General features: G+C 36.5%; 2 protein-coding genes across 2 annotated transcripts in view; one reads left to right on the forward strand and one right to left on the reverse strand.

Moving 5' to 3' along the window:
• Positions 1-19,259, reverse strand: part of CFAP47 (cilia and flagella associated protein 47) — a 541,061-nt gene that overhangs the window by 177,023 nt on the left and 344,779 nt on the right. The gene's annotated exons all lie outside the window — the stretch shown is intronic.
• On the forward strand, positions 4,197-7,199 carry LOC138378636 (zinc finger protein 131-like). The gene is made up of 2 exons (XM_069463985.1): positions 4,197-4,928; positions 5,031-7,199. The coding sequence occupies exons 1-2, from the start codon at positions 4,197-4,199 to the stop codon at positions 6,060-6,062; spliced, it is 1,764 nt and encodes a 587-aa protein (XP_069320086.1). The 3' UTR covers positions 6,063-7,199.

The raw sequence follows: 19,259 nt of genomic DNA on the forward strand, positions 1-19,259 counted from the left end.
CACATGTGGTATTTGTTTTCCCATTCCTGAGATACTTCACTTGGGATAATGGTCTCTAGTTCCATCCAAGTTGCTGCAAAAGACGTTAATTCATTTCTTTTTATAGCTGAGTAGTACTTCATGGTATATATATTTTCTTTATCTACTCATAAATTGATGGGCACTTAGGTTGATTCCACATCTTTGCAATTATAAATTGTGCTGCAATAAACATTTGAGTGCAGGTGTCTTTTTGATAAAATGACTTATATTCCTTTGGGTAGATACCCAGTAGTGGGATTGCCGGATTGAACGGTAAGTCTACATTTATTTCTTTAAGGAATCTCTATACTGTTTTCCAAAAAGGTTATACTAATTTGAAGTCCCACCAACAGTGCATAAGAATTCCTTTCTCTCTGTATCCATGACAGCATCTATTGTTTTTTGACTTTTTAACAACGACCATTCTGACAGGGGTAAGGTAGTGTCTCATTGTGGTTTTAATTTCCATTTCCCTGATGATTAGTGATGTTGAGCATTTTTTCATATATTTGTTGCCCATTTGTGTATCTTCTTTTGAAAAAGTTCTGCTCATGTATTTTGTGTATTTTTTAATGGGGGTATTTGTTTTTTCTTGATGATTTGTCTGAGTTCTTTGTAGATTTTGGATATTGGCCCTTTATTGGATGTATCACTTGAGAATATTTTCTCCCAGTCTTAAAGTTGTCTATTAACTCTGTTGATTATTTCCTTTGCTGTGCAGAAACTTTGTAATTTAATTAATTCTCATTTATTTATTTTGTTATTTCTGTATTTGCTTTGGGGGTCTTAGTCATAAATTCTTTGCCTTGGCCAATGTCTAGAAGAGTTTTCCCTACATTTTCTTCTAGAATTTTTATGGTTTCATGCCTTACATTTAAGTCTTTTCTCCATCTTAAATTAATTTTTGTATATGGTGAGAGATAGGGGTCCTGTTTCTTTTTTCTGAATGTGGCTATCCAGTTTTCCCAGCACCATTTATTGAATAGGGCTTCCTCTCCCCATTGTATGTTGGTGTTTGCTTTGTGGAAGAGCAGTTGGTTGTAGGTAGATGGTTTTATTTCTGGGTTCTCTATTCTGTTCCATTGGCCTATGTGTCCACTTTTATACCAGTACAATGCTGTTTTGGTTACTATAGACTTATAGTATAATTTGAAGTCAGATAGTGTGATGCCTCCAGATTTGTTCTTTTTGCTTAAGATTATTTTGGCTATTCAGGCTCTTTTTTGGTTCCAAATGAAGCAAAGAATTTTTTTAATCTAGATCTGTGAAATATGACATTAGTATTTTGCTGGGGACTGTGTTGAATGTATAAATCACTTTGGGCAGTATGGACATTTTAATGGTGTTGATTCTGCCAATCCATGAGCATGGGATATTTTTCCATTTGTTTTTGTCATCTAAGATTTAGTTCATCAATGTTTTGTAGTTCTCTTTGTAGAGATCTTTCACCTCCTTGGTTAAGTGTGTTCCCAGGTATTTTATTTTCTTTGCAGCTATTGTAAATGGTATTGAGTCCTTGATTTGACTCTCAGCTTGACTATTATTAGTATATAAAAATGCTACAAAATCCTCAACAAAATACTAGCAAACCAAATTCAACAGCACATCAAAAAGATAATTCACTATGATTAAGTGGATTTCCTCCCAGGGATGCAAGGTTGTTTCAACATATGCAAATCAATAAACGTGATTTACTAACCAAAAACAAAGGCCATATGAATATCTCAATAGATACAAAAAAAGCATTCGATAAAGTCCAGCACCCTTTCATGATAAAAACCCTCAAGAAACTAGGCATAGAAGGAAGATACCTGAAAATTATAAAAGATATGTATGACCAGACCCACTGTCAACATCATACTGAATGGGGAAAAGTTCAAAGCATTCCCCCTAAGAACTGGAACAAGACAAGGGTGCCCACTATCACCACTTCTATTCAACAGAGTACTGAAAGTCATAGCCAGAGCAATCAGTCAAGAGAAAGAAATAAAGGGTATCCAAATCAGGAGAGAGTGTCAAACTATCCCTGTTTGCTGACAATATGAGCTTGTATTTAGAAAACTCTAAAGTCTCTACCAAAAGACTCTTAGGATTGATAAATTTATCAAAGTCTTAGGTTACAAAATGAATGTGCTAATATTATTAAATTTTATATGGAACTAGTTATCCAAAAATCACTTACTTAAAAGATCACTGATTTGAAATGCTGCTTCATGGATTTCTCTCTGGATTTTCTAGATGTTTGCTATGGTCTGTCTTTCTCTTCAAGTGTAGGTACCACTTTGTTTCAATTGTAAATGCTTTATTTTATAGTAGGACTACCTGCCTTGTTTTCCAGCTCATTTTTTAAGGAAATTTTGAAAGGAACAGTTAACTCCAGGGAGCAGATTAGGGTGTAAGAGCAAATAATACCTTTAATGTGACCACCCTATATTTATACATTAATTTACGGATATTTGACATTTTTGTCCATTCAAGACTCATCCAAGAGGAATGGTATAACTTTTATTTTATTTTTCTTATTTGAGCACCAACCTCATTATATAAAGTATTTTTAGGTTCTTGGAGTAGATTTTCAGCCAGTCTTAATTTTCAGAATTCCTAGAGGCCAAAGATGTGTTTAGCAGGAAGCTGAGAGTAATCATATCAGTTATTTCTATCTTCTGACTGGGAAATCTAGCTAGTATGATGATTATTATATTTATTAGATTAAACAATCCAATAAAACACATTCTAAACTCAAAATGTTTGAACTTATTTCTTTGTTTTATCCATTCCCATGCAGTAACTACATAATTAAACTACAGATAGATTTACTTTTTTCTATTCTAATCATCATTCTTGAGGTTAAAAACACTTCTATCCATCTGGGAGAAATATGCATATTTTATTTTACATAATTTATGTTACACACTTACATATTTTATGAGAGAGGTACACACGATTTATGGAATTTTAGAAACCCTGATAAATGCATCATGTTTACTATCTGAGGCATGTTAAAAACAATGACATTCATTTTTATTATTATCGTTTTATTTTTAAAATCTGCTATAGCCCCATTGCATTAGCATTCAAATTTTATTTCAAATACATTTAAAACTACTATTTTGATTGCTCTTTTTTTTTTTTTTTTTGAGGCGGAGTCCTGCTTTGTTGCCCAGGCTAGAGTGAGTGTGGGCATCAGCCTAGTTCACAGCAACTTCAAACTCGGCTCAAGTGAGGCTCAAGTGATCCTCCTGCCTCAGCCTCCCGAGTAGCTGGGACTACAGACATGCGCCACCATGCCCGGCTGATTTTTTCTATATATATTTTAGCTTTCCATATAATTTCTTTCTATTTTTAGTAGAGACGGGTCTTGCTCTTGCTTAGGCTGGTCTGGAACTCCTGAGCTCAAACGATCCGCCCACCTCGGCCTCCCAGAGTGCTAGGATTACAGGCGTGAGCCACTATGCCGGGCCTTGATTGCCCTTTTTACCCATTGATCTTCTATCTGAAACATAGAAACTGTATAATATTTTAATGGCTATAAATTTTCCTGTTTCTCAAGAAAATTTTCTCAAGAAAGTGAGGCGGCCTGAACGTGCTTGCACCCACTGCGGCCACAGGGGTGTCTGAGCCAGCGCTCACGCTCCAGCTGGACCCGGGCGGAGGGAGCGCCCTGCTCTCGCGGGGAAAACGGAGGGTGAGCCTCGGCTTAGCGATAAAGGCGTGGGGCGAATCGTGCCCAGGGAAAGAGAGGACTGGGAGGACAGAGAGGAAAGAGGGCTGACCCAGGTCGAGGAAGCAAAGTGGGCGGAGTGGGGTATGGCTGGAGGAGCCATAGAGGACCAGCATGGTTATCAAGTTTATTCTGAGCTTGGAGTCGGAAGTGCCTGCAACTGAAGTCAAACGCAGGAGGGTGGGAAGTGAAAAGGCCATGATTTAGGTTCCCAGTTCCTGGAGAAGCCAGGCTCTGTAGAGCCCCAACCTCACCACATCCCAATTTTCCCTCAGAGCACACGGCCTTGCCCTCAACGAAGGCGCCAAATCGCCTCGGTTGGCTCCGCCCATCCACTGAGTTGGGCGGGTGGGGGCCTGGGCCGTCTTCTCCTGGTTGGCGCTTGAAGGGCGTTTGCGTCACCCAGAGCGCGACGTGCTGACGCAGTATAGTCGACAGCACCCGAACCGCCGTGATGGAGGCTGAAGCGGCGATGGGGAGCTTTCAGGAGTTCCCTGAACATCATAAAATGATCCTAGACGGATTGAATGAGCAGCGAGAGCAGGGCCAGTTTACGGACATCACCCTGGTTGTGGATGGACAGCATTTTAAGGCCCACAAAGCTGTTTTGGCTGCTTGCAGTAAGTTCTTCTACAAATTCTTTCAGGAGTTTACTCAGGAACCTTTGGTGGAGATAGAAGGTGTTAGTAAAATGGCTTTTCGTCGTTTAATTGAGTTCATGTATACAGCAAAATTAATGATACGAAGTGAAGAAGAAGCCAATGATGTATGGAAAGCAGCAGAGTTCCTACAAATGCTAGGAGCTACCAAAGCCCTTGAAGTCAGGAGCAAAGAAAACTCAGCTCCATTAAAGAAAAATACCATAGAAACAAGTAAAGCCAAAAAAAGGAAGATTGCAGAAACTTCAAATGTGATAACTGAGTCGTTGCCGTCTGCAGAATCAGAACCTGTTGAAATTGAGGTAGAGATTGCCGAAGACACAATCGAAGTGGAAGATGAAGACATTGAAATGTTACAGGAAGTGGCTTCTGCCAAGCAGTGCATTAAGTACATACAGAGCACAGGCTCCTCTGATGATTCCGCTCCAGAACTGTTTGCAGATATTACCAGCAACTACCGTCAAGGTGACAGAGAAGGGCAGACTAAAGAAGAAGATGGCTGTGCAGCTGACCCCACAAGCAAACAGGTAGGAGATATTGAAATTGTAGAACCTCAGCTGTCACATGTGAAGGACTTGTTCCATTGTGAGAAATGTAACTGTTCATTTAAATTGTTTTACTATTTTAAGGAACACATGAAGTCACACTCCACTGAGACTTTCAACTGTGAAATATGCAATAAATGGTATTTTGGGGAGCGTGCATGGAAACAGCACCTAAATTCTCACCACCTTGAAAAAGATGGAGTCAGTAAGAAGCAAAAACCTGGGAAAAAAATTCACATATGTCAGTACTGTGAGAAACAGTTTGATCATTTTGGACATTTTAAAGAGCATCTTCGAAAACATACAGGTGAGAAACCTTTTGAATGTCCAAATTGTAATGAAAAATTTGCTAGAAATAGCACCCTTAAATGTCACTTCATTGCATGCCAAACTGGAGTGGCAAAAAAGGGAAGAAGGAAGCTTTATGAATGCCAGGTCTGTAACAGTACTTTTAGCAACTGGGACAAGTTCAAGGATCACTTGGTAATACACACTGGAGCTAAACCCAACCATTGTAGTTTATGTGACTTGTGGTTTATACAAGGAGATGAATTAAAAAAGCATCTCAGTGATGCTCACAATATTTCAGAGAGAATAGTAACTGAAAAAGTTCTTTCAGTAGAAACATGTGTTCATACTGAACCTGTGACATCAATGACTATTACAGAACAAGTTAGGAATGTGCATGTGTTACCATTCAATCAGGCCCAGGTGGATTCAGCACAAGTAACTGTGGAAAAAGCTCATCCAGATCTGCTCCAGGACAGCCAAGTGGACAATTCACATATAAGTGAACTTCCAGAGCAAGTCCAAGTGAATTATCCTGAAGCGGGTCGAATTCAGACTGAAGAAGGTACTCAGGTACATGTGGAGGAGCTGCACGTTGAATGGGTAAATCAGATGCCAATGAAAGTACAAACTGAGCTTCTAGACACAGACTTGGATCACGTGATCCCAGAAATCCTGACCCAGGAGGAGAAAGAGCCTAGCCAAGCAGAGGCTGCTGAGGCGGCCGGGGAAGATCAGGAAAATGCTGAGGATTTAGAGACCAAGCCAACAGCGGATTCCCAAGTTGAAAAGGCAGGAGATGAAGACAACAGCTATTGCCGGTTTTAGAATGAAATAACAAATGAATATATTTGTAAGTTTACATGTTGGGTTTTTGAACTGATTATGGGCAGTGTGACTGTCCTTAAAGCTAACAGACAAATGGACCAAAGTTAAACTTTATTTCCTGTTATGCTGAACTGTTTATCAAAACAAACTGTTTCTCCTCCCCCCACTTAATGCCCCAGAGGAGGGTTATTTCCCATAAATGAAGGGGAGCTTAAAGGAGTATACTTCAGAAAACTTAAATGGATTATATTCTTATTACATAGTTGGGTAAGAATGTATCTATTTTCATTGTGTTAAAGGTTCTCTCTTTTTTCTTTTCCAGGTCATGTCCTTCCTCAAATTTTTTCCATATTGTAAAATCAAACATAAAATCATTAGAATACAAGCTTATGTATTCTAATGCATGTTAGAAAGTTGACTATATAGGAAAGACAAGGCTGCATGAAGAAAAGTGCATTGTTACTGTGCAGTTGAATTTTGGCTTCTGGCATTCTTTAGTTTGAAGAAACATTCTTGTTTACCCTAATAGTTACAGATGCCATCTCTGCACTAGAAAAGAGTGGTGGTGGCAAAACTTCTAGAATGTTTAAAAAAAAATCCACACCGATGTGCCTTTTCAAAAACAACTAAACTTCTACAAAGCATCTCTGGTTCTTTCAAAGTTTTGTATTGTAAGGAGCAATGTAGATAATGCTATATTACTTTATATTTTTGCTTATAATGACAACCACCAATTTTTTTTCACTTAGGTTGAGAAATTTCATTTAATGGCCGCTGAAGGGCCATTTTCAATTGGGAAAATTCATTTACATCTGTGGTAAACTTTATTTTGATGAAAAGTTGCACTAGTATTTTACCACCAGTGAAAAAAAGATGAGTATCATTTAAAGTTAATGCATTTAAAATAAAGTACAGAGAAAAACATGTATATAATTATCAGGCTTTGTTTTGAATGGAATCCCCCCCCATCCTTAATGTAAAGATCTTGTGCTATAACTTTTAAAGCCATACAAATAAGAGTGCTAAACTGTGGACTTAAAAATAGGTGTGTAAATGTTTTTAATCAGTATTACTTGGAAAATAAAATATAACAACCACATAAAATAAACCAATGTGCTATTTTCTTTACCTGTTAAAAAAAAAACAAAAGTAAAGTAAAAATAGCCTTAATTTTAGTAATGAAAGTATTTCATCCCGGGAAATTAATTTTTAATCATTTTAATGGTATTGCATTTCTCTTCCACAATGCACAATTTCTAATACTTAGTATGACATTAGAAATAACTTTTTCAGATAAAGAGACAGTAAGAAATATACTAGCACCTTAAGTGATGCCATTATTTTTGTTATAGTTGTTTATTTCAAATAAGAATACAAGTTTTCATTTTTGAAACGTCAAGTCATCAAGAACATGACTTTTCATTAACTACTTTTACAAATAAAATCTATTTATTTTCCACTTGAATATTTTATATTTTCAATAAGTAATTTTTTTTGACAAATAGTCTTTAAATTATGACAAAAAAAGAGAACAGAATTGTTAACATGGTGGTTTAAAGAAGAACCTTGCCCTTTTATTGGCTCTTCTGAGTTGTTATGGGCTAAATTGTGCCTACCCCCCAAAATTCGTATGTTGAAACCCTATCCCCAGTATCTCAGAACAAGACTGTGTTTGAAGGTTGAGCCTTTAAAAAGGTGATTAAATGAAATGAGTTTATAAGGGTGGGCCCTAATCCAATATTACTGGTGTCCTTATAAGAAGAGGAGATTTGGACACAGACACCAGGGGCATGTGAATAGAGAAAAGACCAAGTAATGACATGGCAAGATTGTGGCCACCTACAAGCCAAGAAGAGGCCTCAAAAGAAATCAAACTTTAGGACACTTTGATCTTGGATTTCTAGCCTCCCTAACTGTGAGAAAATAAATTTGTTTTGTTTAAGTCGCTCGGTCTGTTGTATTTTGTTATGGCAGCCCTAGGAATCTAACACATGAGATTATCTTTTCTTTCATATATTATCCCAGAGTCTGTGGCATAATGTCATTAAACTTGCTTACAGAGATTCTAACTCCAGGCTCTCAAAACATAGGGCAGATAGAGAAACTTGACTCTGACTGCCATTTGGCTGCTATGATGATGAAAAAGCTAAGGATGAAACATTCTTCCTTTCTTAACCTATACCTCCTTGTCTGAATGGGGGCATCCCTTGAATGATGAGAAGAACATTTAAGGGATTGAATTTCCTTCTGAAGGATTAGAGACTATTGCTGCTCTACCCTGCCCATCTTTTGTTGAGCTAGCTAATGTGTGAGACTTAATAAGCACCACATGTACTCACCATCAAATTGGTTTCACTGATCAGCACCTAAGTACACATACAGGAATAACATTTATCGGGCATCGGGCAGATGGAGGGAGGGAGGGGAGGGTATATACACACATAATGAGTGCAGTGCAAACCGTCTGAGGGATAGACACTCTTGAACCTCTGACTCGGGGGGAAGGGGGGCACAAGGGCAATACATATAACCTAAACATTTGTACCCCTATAATATGCTGAAATTAAAAAAAAAAAAAGAAAAAAAAAAGGTTGTCCAAAGATTCTGTCAAGGGGACTAGAGTAGAAAAGGTAAGCATTAAGTGGAAGATCACATTACTCATTCATATAGGCAACTGGGAAAAAAAACACAAATCCATGCTTCTTAGAAAAATGTTCAGTTTGAGACATAACATAATGCTTTTAAAGTAGGCTTTGGGGTTATTCAGTGCAAATATGATAGCTAAGGTAAATTTTACACCATAAACTAAGCATCTGTAAGTTAATTTTTTATGCTGTCTTTTAAGAATACATTAGCAAAAATAAAAATAAAATTATTCTTGAATCAAGTATTGCTTTTACTATAAACATTTCATTACTGGCTCAAAATGAGTAAGAAATCCACTGTCAGAGACTGCTGATGAGAGGCACAGTGAAGGAAAGAATTTTCTGTCATTGAAGACTGTCAAGCACATGCCGTATAACCACTGACATAGATGAGAGGGAAGGGTTTTTGGCTTTACGTGATTGTTTGGAATAGAATATCTTAATGCTCCTTCCAGCCCCACTATTTTCTGATAACATTTTTTCTTATACATTGAAAAGACAATTAAAATTTCAAAACATTGTTAAGAAACTGTATATATTTTCTGGGAAAGTAGGTAATTTTAATTTTAATTAAATTACAGAAGATTTCAAGATAAAATAATGTCTACAGCTACTACTAATAATACTACTATAACTAATATATCTCATTGACCAATCACCATGTCTTCCTTTCCCTCTGCACTACACTAAGAAAAGTTTAAATCTATGCTCCATTATTCACTAGTTCTGGGAAACTGGGGAAGTTATTAAAATTTCTAAGTAAGATTTTCCTCATAGGAAAAATGAACCTAATATAATATACACACCAAGGTTTTGTTATGGCAAAGGTGCTACTCCAATTCCATCTAGACAATTTCATTGTGTTCAGTATGCCTTTATTCTACACTGTTTTAGTCCTTCATTTAATAATTTAGAAAATACTTATGTGCCGTGCATTATAATAAGCACTGGGATGAAATATTGAAGGAAACAAATCACCTGCTTTCCTGAGTCATGGATTTCAGGGTGGTAAGTAAAACAATAAAAGGTGAGAGAGTAATGTGGATATTAATACACGGTATTCCAGGAAGGCCTCTCTAATAAGATGTCAATTGAGCAGAGGGCCTGAAGAAGTTTGAGAAACCTCACAGGTATCTGTAAGGGGAATATTGAGATAGCAGGTGGATATATGCATCTGGATTTAGAGAGAGGTTGAGACTGGAGTTATCAATTTCAAAGTTGACATCTCATGTGTGACCAAATAAGATCCCACTGGGAAAGAATGTGGACAGAAATGAGGAGGAGAGATGATAGCCTGTAGAAAGTCAGGGGGACAGAAACAGCGAAAGAGAATGAGCAGGGCTCACTAGAGAAATAGAAGGAGAACTGAGGGAGAATTGAGTCCTGGAGGTCAACTGTTTCCAAACAGTGAGAGATTAACTGTATCAAGTGGAGCACAGGGGTCCAGAAAGTTGAAAATTGCATATGGATGATTAGATCTGGCAACAAGGTTACTGGTGAACTAAAAGAGCAGTATCAGTAGAATGATGGGGAATAAAGCTGGATTAGCTTGAGTTCAAAGGATAATGGCATAAGAAGTGAGAGCAGTAAGTACAAACAGCCTTTCAAGTTGTTTTGCTATTAAGAGGGATCAGAGAAACGGTAGCTGGTAGGGATAAGGGATAAAGAGAGGTATGCTTTTTTAACATTGAGAGCTATTATAACATGTGTATGACAATAGGAATAATCCATAAAAAATTATTATAGAAGACAGAGGAGAAAAGTGGAGAGCTCCACGTAGTTGAGTAGAGGTGGGATTCAGTAAATTAGTGGAGGGCTGGGCGTAAAAGCACAGAGAACTTTTCTTATGTAATACAACGGAAGGCAAGGCACATGGATGCAAATAAAATTAAGCTAGTTAATGTACTGACTCTGCATTTCCTCTATATTCTTAATGAAATAGAAAGGAAGAATATTACATGAGAGAAGGAAAAGAAGTGTTGGATGTCACTAATAATCAGGTTTCAATTCACTGTAGGAAATTTTACTATGGCCAATTTTACTAAAGGAAAACCACGTCCCATCAAAAATTGTTCATTCACTCACAATGTACCTATTTCTCTATCTCCCTTTCTCTCTATCTACTGTCTATATACATCCATCCACTAATCTACCTCTTATAAAGGCCTGGTATTTTATAACCTCCTAAGCAGGCATTATAGTCTTCTCTTTGTTAAAATATTTACCTGTATTTCTGAATCTAAGCAAATTGCATAAAATGACAGAAAAGAGAAATGACACTGTGCCTTTATGTTCCTTTTCATAAACCCAAGCACTTGCAAACTATTTTAATAGGCTCAATTTTGTTCTCTTCATGGAAGTATTCTGGTGGTATAAATAGGTATAAATTATTTCAGGTTATATAGGGCTTTTTTTTTAAGGGCAGGTATCCAGGCATCTTTGCATAACAAGAGCTGTAGCTTTGTGTTTTACAATCAAATCAGCAGCTTCACTGACTAGCTAGTAAACTCATCTGCTTTGTGCTATAAATCATAATTACAAATCTGTATGATGGAAACCTAAACTCAATTGTGAGGAAAATTGGTCATTTGGCATAATAGGAAGGAAAGTTTTATAAAAAAAACTGTGAAATCATGCTCAGCTACCTACATAATTTAATAAATTTTCACGACAATTATCCAGAGACCTGGGCATGTTTTATGTCAGGCAGTAGCAGACATTGTTAAATATCATCACTAACCACTGAGTTCTTGAAGACTTTTTCCAGTTCATAAATAGCAGAATTTGATTTCAAAAACATACTATTTTTCCAAATAACATTTTTGTTATTGATTGTTAAATTATATGATACGTGTCAACAAAAATCAACATTATGAGTCATAGCAATTATCTTTTGTAAGAAAAAAATGTAAATGTCTCCTTTCTAAATGCTGTTGTTAGAACTCTGCTAGTCTAGCTCTGGTTATTAGCAGTCATATAAACATAAATGATGTGTATTTTATCCTTCAAAATTACATATGTTATATTTTTATTGTTATGGTTTCTTCTAATTTGGTTTTAAGATCTCTCTGTTGAGAGTGGTCATTAGCCAAGATAGCCACTCTCTAGGAGAGCCCTGTGGTTGCGGAGGGGGCAGGAGAGGGGAGGGGGAGAGTTAGATTCAGGTGTGTGTGTCAGCTGAGACACAAATGCATGAAACAGAAGAAATTTATTATTCACAGGTCCGAGAGAGCCATAGAGGTTAGGGATGATGACAGAAAAGTCCAGGGGTGGCAGGGGGCTCAAACAGTGAGAGAGAGAGAGAGAGAGAGAGAGAGGAGTGTGATGTGTTTTAGGTCAGTGAGAGGGTAAGATGAGAAGCAATGGGCTATATAGCAAACAACCACATGGGGAGGGGCAGTTTTAACTAGGCCAAAGGTGACAGGGTATGTATGACTGGGTTTCAGATAACTTATGTCAAGTATAAAAATAGATACGTAGCCAGCAAGTATATCAAACAAATTTATGAACAAGGTATTACAAATGCCAAACACAGTGTGTATGTCTTTATCCATCTAACTGTTCTTTAATTTTTATAATATAATCTTTATCCAATACAAAAATATTTGAGATTACTATAGATGCATGTGCAATTGTAAGAAATGAAAGAGAGAGATCCCATCCTTTTACCCAGTTATCTCCAATGGTAACATCTTGTAAAATTATAACACAATACAAAAAAACCCAGAATATTTATATTAATATATTCAAGACATATAAATATTCTATCACCACAAGAATTTCTCAGGTTGACCTTTTATAGCTACTGCCACCTCCCCGCCCCACTCCATCCCTGCAATATTACAACCACTCATCTGTTCTCCATTTCTATAATTTTGTCATATCAAGAATTTTATATGAATGGAATTATACTGTATGTAACCTTTTACACTTGGATGTTTTTTCACTCAACGTAGTTCCCTAGACATTCAATCAAGTTGCTATGCTTATCAATGTTTCATTTCTATTGCTGAGTAGTACTCCAAGGTATGGATATATTAGGGTTTATTTAACCATTCACTCATTGAAAGGCATCTGGGTTGTTTCCAGATTTTGGGTATTGTGAATAAATCTGCTAAAAGTATCTGTGCACATGTTTTGTATAAACATAAATTGTCATTTTTTCAGGAATAAATTCCCATTAGTTCAATTATTGAGTGGTATGGTAGTTGCATGTTTATGTTTAGTTTTATAAGAAGCTACCAAAGAGTTTTCCAGAGTGGCTGTGCTCTTCTATATTCTGACCAGCAATGTATGAGTGATCTGGTTTCTCTACATTCCTTGCCAACATTTGGTGTTGTCGCTATTTTTTATATCAGACATTCTGATAGGCTTGTAGTGAAATCTCACTGTGGTTTTGCATTTCCCTACCAATTAATGATGTTGAAAATCTTTTCATGTGCTTATTAACCATCAGTATAGTCTCTTTGGTGAAATGGCCCTTCATTTGCTTTTGTCCATTTTCTAATTGGATTGTATTTCTGTTGCTGAGTTTTCAGCATACTTGACACATTCTAGAAACTAACCGTTTGTCAGATATGTGGTTTGAAAATAGTTTCTTCCAGTTTATAGCTTTCAATTTCAACATCTTCTCATGAGCCTTTATAGAGCAAAATATTTTAGTTTTGATGTCTAGTTTATTAATTTTTTCTCTTATGGATCTTGTTATTGGTGAAATCTAGGAAATATCTGTTTAGCACTATGTTGGATTAATTTTTGCATAAGGTGTGTATGAGCACCTTGATAAGAACTGCAAGAAACCTATAGATTAATTTAGATAGAACTGACATTTTTACTATATTGAGTCTTCCAATCCATTAATACAATATATCTCTTCATTCATTTATAGGTTGTTTGATTTTGTCATTTTCTGCATATGAGTTCTGAAAATATTTTGTTAGACTTATATCTGATTATTTCATTTTTTTGTCAAGATTATATATTGTATTGAGTTTTTAATTTCAGTTTCTATATTTTTGTTGTTAGTATATATAAAGATGATTGAATTTTTATGTTCTATACTGTGACCTTACTGAACTAACTTCTTACTTCTACAAGCTTTTTGTTATAGATCCCTTGGAATTTTCTGGTAGACAAGCATGTGATCTGAAAATAGGAACAAGTCATTTTTTCCTTTCCATTTTGCATGCCTTTTGTTTCCTTTGCTTGCCTCACTGTACTGGCTAGGACTTCCAATAGTATGTTAAATAAAAGTGGTGAGAGTGGGTATCCTTGTATTGCTACTTATTTTAGGAGGAAAGTATACAATGTTCATCATCAAGTGTAACGTCAGCTGTAGTTTTATCTTGTAAGCTCTTTATCAGGTGGAGGACCTCTTCTTTCTCTTCTTCCTAGATTGCAAAGAGTTTTTTTATAAGGAAAGGATATTGGGTTTTTTCCTAATTCTTTTCCTGTATTGATTGATATAATCATGTGATTTTTCTTCCCTTAGTCTTTTTTTTTATTTCAGCTCATTATGGGGGTACAAAAGTTCAGGTTATATATATTTCCCATGCCTCCCCATCCCCCCGAGTCTGAGCTTCAAGTGTGTCCATTCCCTAGACAGTGCACATCGCACTCATCATGTAGGTATGCACCTATCCCCTCCCCCCACCCCCATTCCCCCCAGTCAGAACTTCAAGTGTGTCCATTCCCCAGGCAGTGGGCATCGCACTCATCAAGTAGGTATACACCCATCCCTTCCCCCCAGCCCCCACCTCTGTCCGATACCCAATTGGTGTTATTCCCAAATGTGCACTCAGGGAAGCCAGTTTTCTGGTGAGTACATGTGGTGCTTATTTTTCCATTCTTGAGATACTTCACTTAATAGAATGGGTTCCAGCTCTCTCCAGGAGAACCAAAGAGATGCCATATCGCCATTATTTCTAATAGCTGAGTAATATTCCATGGTATACATATACCATATTTTGCTAATCCATTCATGAATTGATGGGCATTTGGGTTGTTTCCACATCTTTGAAATTGTGAATTGAGGAAAATTTCCCAGGCCTTGCCAAATCTCTAGATATACAGATTCAAGAAGCTCAAAGAACCCCTGGGAGATTCATACAAAATAGGAAGACACCACGTCATGCAGTCTTCCCTTAGTCTTTTAAGTTTTTTAACAGGGAAGATTATATTAATGGGATTTCAAATATTGACCCATCTTTTATTTTGAATTAAACCTTATTACTTTTATGATATACTGATGGATTCAAGTTGCTAAGAATCCATAATTAGACATTTTGTGTCTAATTTCATGAATAATGTTAGCAAGTACTTTTCTTGAAATATGTTTCTGGTTTTTGTACCAGGGTAATGCTGGCCTCATAGAATGAATCAGAAGGTGTTCCTTTGTCTTCTTTTTTCTGGAAGAGCTGACTGGTGCTAATTCTTCTTTAAATGTTTGGGAGAATTTACCAGTGAGGGCATCTGGGCCTGAAGATTTCTTTTGGGAAGATTTTTAACCATTAACTCAATTTCTTTAATAGTTGTAGGAATATTCAGATTGTCTATTTCAACTTTGGTGAATTTTGGCAGATTGTGATTTATTAGATACAGATCAATTTCACATAAGTTGTTGAAATTATGTGTGTAGCGCTGTTTATAGTACCACATTATTATTTTATTATTTTTTAATGTCTGAGGTTATCAGTAGTGATGTTACCACGTATTACTTGCATATTTTTTAGGATTCATACTTATTTATAGTGTTTTTGAGTACAGTATTTCATATTATTTCATAGTGGTTTTAATGGTGTGTGTGTGTGTATATATATGCAACTTATCGCCATCCACTGGTATCAATGTTTTACTACTTTGAGTGAAGCACACAAACGTTAGATTTTAAAATGTACTTGGTTTATTAACTCATCACATAATATTTAAATGATGTATTCTGGAAAAGATGGAATTTTCCAGTTACAGTTCCACTGAGTCAAATCCTAGTTTACACATAAAAAAATTAAGATCTAAGTGATTTCTAGCTGAATATAAGTGTGACTATAAATATAATATAGCTGATTTTTTAAGCAAAAATTAGGACATCCAAGTATTATTTCCTTCATAGGAGTTCCATTAATAAGATTAAACACTTGTTTCTGTTATGGTTCTTAATCAAAATATTTTCATAGAACCTTCTTTGGAACTATATTCATGCCTGAAGATGTTTCTGATATTTGGAAACAGTATAAGCCATTTGGAATCATGATTGGTGGTCAAGTGGGTTTGAGCTAAAATACTAAGACCAGAAACATTCTTAGTGGTGCTTATAAATTAGCTCTCAGCTGGTTCCCATACTGCTTTTAACAATAACAGTGCTCCTGGAACAATTCTTCCAAATTCCTTTAAGCACAGTATTTAATTAGATACTTAAGGTATGGTTGGTTGTTGCTTTTGTTTTCTTGTACACTCAGTGTTGTATAATCACATGCTGCACATATTAAATAGCTCAGTTTTCTTCAGATGTGTAAATGTAACTATTTCAAAGTAGTTAATCTAAAAACAAAAACCAAAATCCCAGTCATATATTTGCATGTTCTTTGTAAGCTTCGTCCATGCTGGTTATTGCACTGAATGATACATTATTATGGCATGTTAACAGTATACCAGTAATAGCACTTTATCTCATTTATATGGACACTTTTGAGGTGCTATTTAAGTCCAAACTGATGTATTATTCATTTGTAAAGATCAGGTACAGGAATGAACCTTGGTCTAAAGGTATTTTTCATATGAAAATGGTGTTATGTGTTATTGAAGGATGTTAAAATGCTAATTTGAGAGAAGTAGGAGTGTATTTGTTTTATACATTGGGATGAAAATTTATTTTCTAGAATTGGGGAGAAGGAAGTTTTATATTTGCAGAATGTTTTAAAAATGAATAGTTGTAATGAAGTTCCTATGAACACCATTATGGTTTTGTAAGAACAGGAACCTTCTGGTGTCATTCAACATTTGTTCCTAAGTGTATGTACAGTGTACTTTGTACAAACAGCTTTATCATTTTTTATAGGCTTAGCATGAGTTCTACAACTACTATGGCTTATTTATTGTTTCCTTTAATATTTGTGAAAGTCTTACTCTTTTGTTACATAGTTTTGTTTCTGCACAGCTACTGTAACTTTCTGTACAGAATAAAAACTATTAATAGAAAAAAAAATTTTGAAATGTACTTGAGATTTGTTTTAATAAGATATGGTGGCCGGGCGTGGTGGCTCACGCCTGTAATCCTAGCACTCTGGGAGGCTGACGCGGGAGGATAGCTTGAGGTCAGGAGTTTGAGACCAGCCTCAGCAAGAGCGAGACCCCCCCCCCACATCTCTAAAAATAGAAAGAGATTATATGGACAGCTAAAAAAATATATATAGAAAAATTAGCTGGGCATGGTGGCGCATGCCTGTAGTCCCAGCTACTCAGGAGGCTAAGGCAGGAGGATTGCTTGAGCCCAGGAGTTTGAGGTTGCTGTGAGCTAGGCTGACGCCACAGCACTCTAGCCTGGGCAACAGAGCGAGATTCTGTCTCAAAAAATAAATAAATAAATAAATGGTAAGACACACAGACATGGAAATGCCTGTCATGAAAGAAGATGTTTTTATACTTACAGTTCCCTAGAAACAGGAAACATAACAGGCCATGCAAAGCCCCACAGGGAAGCACCAGTGTTGGTGAGGAGGTAGGCAGCGGCAAGCATGAGCAAGTCCTTTACTGTGGTTTTTATGGAAAGAAATAGAGTCGGGAAGCAGGTGTAGGATTGGCTGGTTTGAATAATTTCACTGGGCTCTGGGGTGTAGGAATTATTTCAGGTAGTGTGGTACCTAGCCCTGTGGTAATTGGCCTGGAGTGTGAGAGCCTGATAGAAGGGGTGTGTGGGAGTACGTGGGCTTTGCATTGTTTAGTTTGCATAGGAAAAGTGCTCTCACAGGTGGTTTTTTATCATCTCTAGGAATTAGCTAACCCTGGGAGGGGCAGCTCCTCCCCAGTCAGCAAGGCCCCAGATACCAAAGCATCAAGATCCATTAATTCCATTTAGATCACCTTATGTTCCCTATATTTTAAAATATAATTGTCTTAAAACTCCCCTCTCCTCTTTCTCTCTCTCTCTATATATATATGTATATGTGTGTGTGTGTATACACACACACACACACACACACACACATATATATCATGTCACAAAGTGTTGAAATTTTTGCTGAAGCTATCAAATATGATTTGAGACTCCAGAGAAGTAGTATAATTTATTATATTTACTGTTATTTTTACCAATTCTGATATTCCTTCTTAAGTTCTAATCTTTCTTTTTATTATTTCCTATCTGTTTAGAGAACATTCTTTAGTTATTCTTCAAGGGCTCGTTTGCTCATAATAAATTCGCTTTCTTTTCCTTGATCTGAGAATGTCTACATTTTCCCTTTATTCATAGAGGATATATTATCTGGATATAGAATTCACAGTTTACAGTTACCTCCTTTCAGTACTTGAAAAATGTGAACCACTTCCTTCTGGCCTCCATGGTTTTGGATGAGAAATCTCCTGTCATTTGAATTGGTGTTTCCCCATAAGCAACGCACTATTTCTCTCTGGCTGTTTTCAAGGCTTGTTTCTTTGCCTTTAGTTTTCAAAAGTTTAATGATGATGTGTCTTGCCTTGGATTTCTTTTACTTTAAAATGATTGTTTACTCAGCCTCTTGAATCTGTAGGGTGATGTACTTCATCATATTCAGCAAGTTTTCAGACACTATTTCTTTGAATAATTGCTCATTCCCACTCTCTCCTTTCCCTCTGGAGCTCTGATAATACAAATGTTAGCTCTTTTGTTATTTTTCTACAGGTCTTTGGAACTTTGTTCATTTTTTTTAATAGTCTATGTTCTCTCTCTGTTGTTAACATTGTATAAATTCTATTGATCTGTCCTCTCCTTCACTGATTCTTTTCTCAGTCATCTCCATTTTACTCGAGCCCATCCAGCAAAAAGTTTATTTTAATTACTGTATTTAATCAGTTCTATAATTTCCATTTGGTTCCTTATTCAACATATTTTTTTCTGAGATTATTTTTTCATGTTTGATGAGAATTTAAAATTGTTTCTTGAGGCAGAATGGGGGCACTGACTCATACTGCTTCCTTTAAGTTGGGTAGGGCAAGTTTTGCTCCTTGCTGGGCCCCACTGACACCAAGAGAATAGATGTGACAAAGTAGAATGCCACCTAGCTCATACCACATCATTTTACCTCATTAATGCCGGAGGGAGTTGGAGGCTCAGTTCCCACTGGTCTTTGCTCACATGTAGGGAGAAAGAAAACAAAATACCAACTATGATGCCTTGCATCCCTTCATTCTTTCTTGTTGATGCTTGGTGGGGTGTAGGTTGTGAACCCCACTGGACTCCACTGACTCCAGGGATTAGAGTAGGGTAGGAGTGACTCTTGGCCTTGCTTTATGCTCTAGTGGATCTTGTCAACACAGGAGTGGGAAGAAAAACAGATTGTTATTATTCCAACTTGAACCATTT

The sequence above is a fragment of the Eulemur rufifrons genome, chromosome 30, assembly GCF_041146395.1.
Source record: "Eulemur rufifrons isolate Redbay chromosome 30, OSU_ERuf_1, whole genome shotgun sequence".
In the NCBI taxonomy this organism is placed as follows: Eukaryota; Metazoa; Chordata; class Mammalia; order Primates; family Lemuridae; genus Eulemur; species Eulemur rufifrons.

Coding starts and splice junctions, on each gene's coding strand:
- LOC138378636 (XM_069463985.1), top strand. CDS start 4,197: ATGGAGGCTGAAGCGGCGATGGGGAGCTTTCAGGAGTTCCCTGAACAT. Junction 4,929..5,030: donor CTGACCCCACAAGCAAACAG/GTAGGAGATATT, acceptor TACTATTTTAAG/GAACACATGAAGTCACACTC.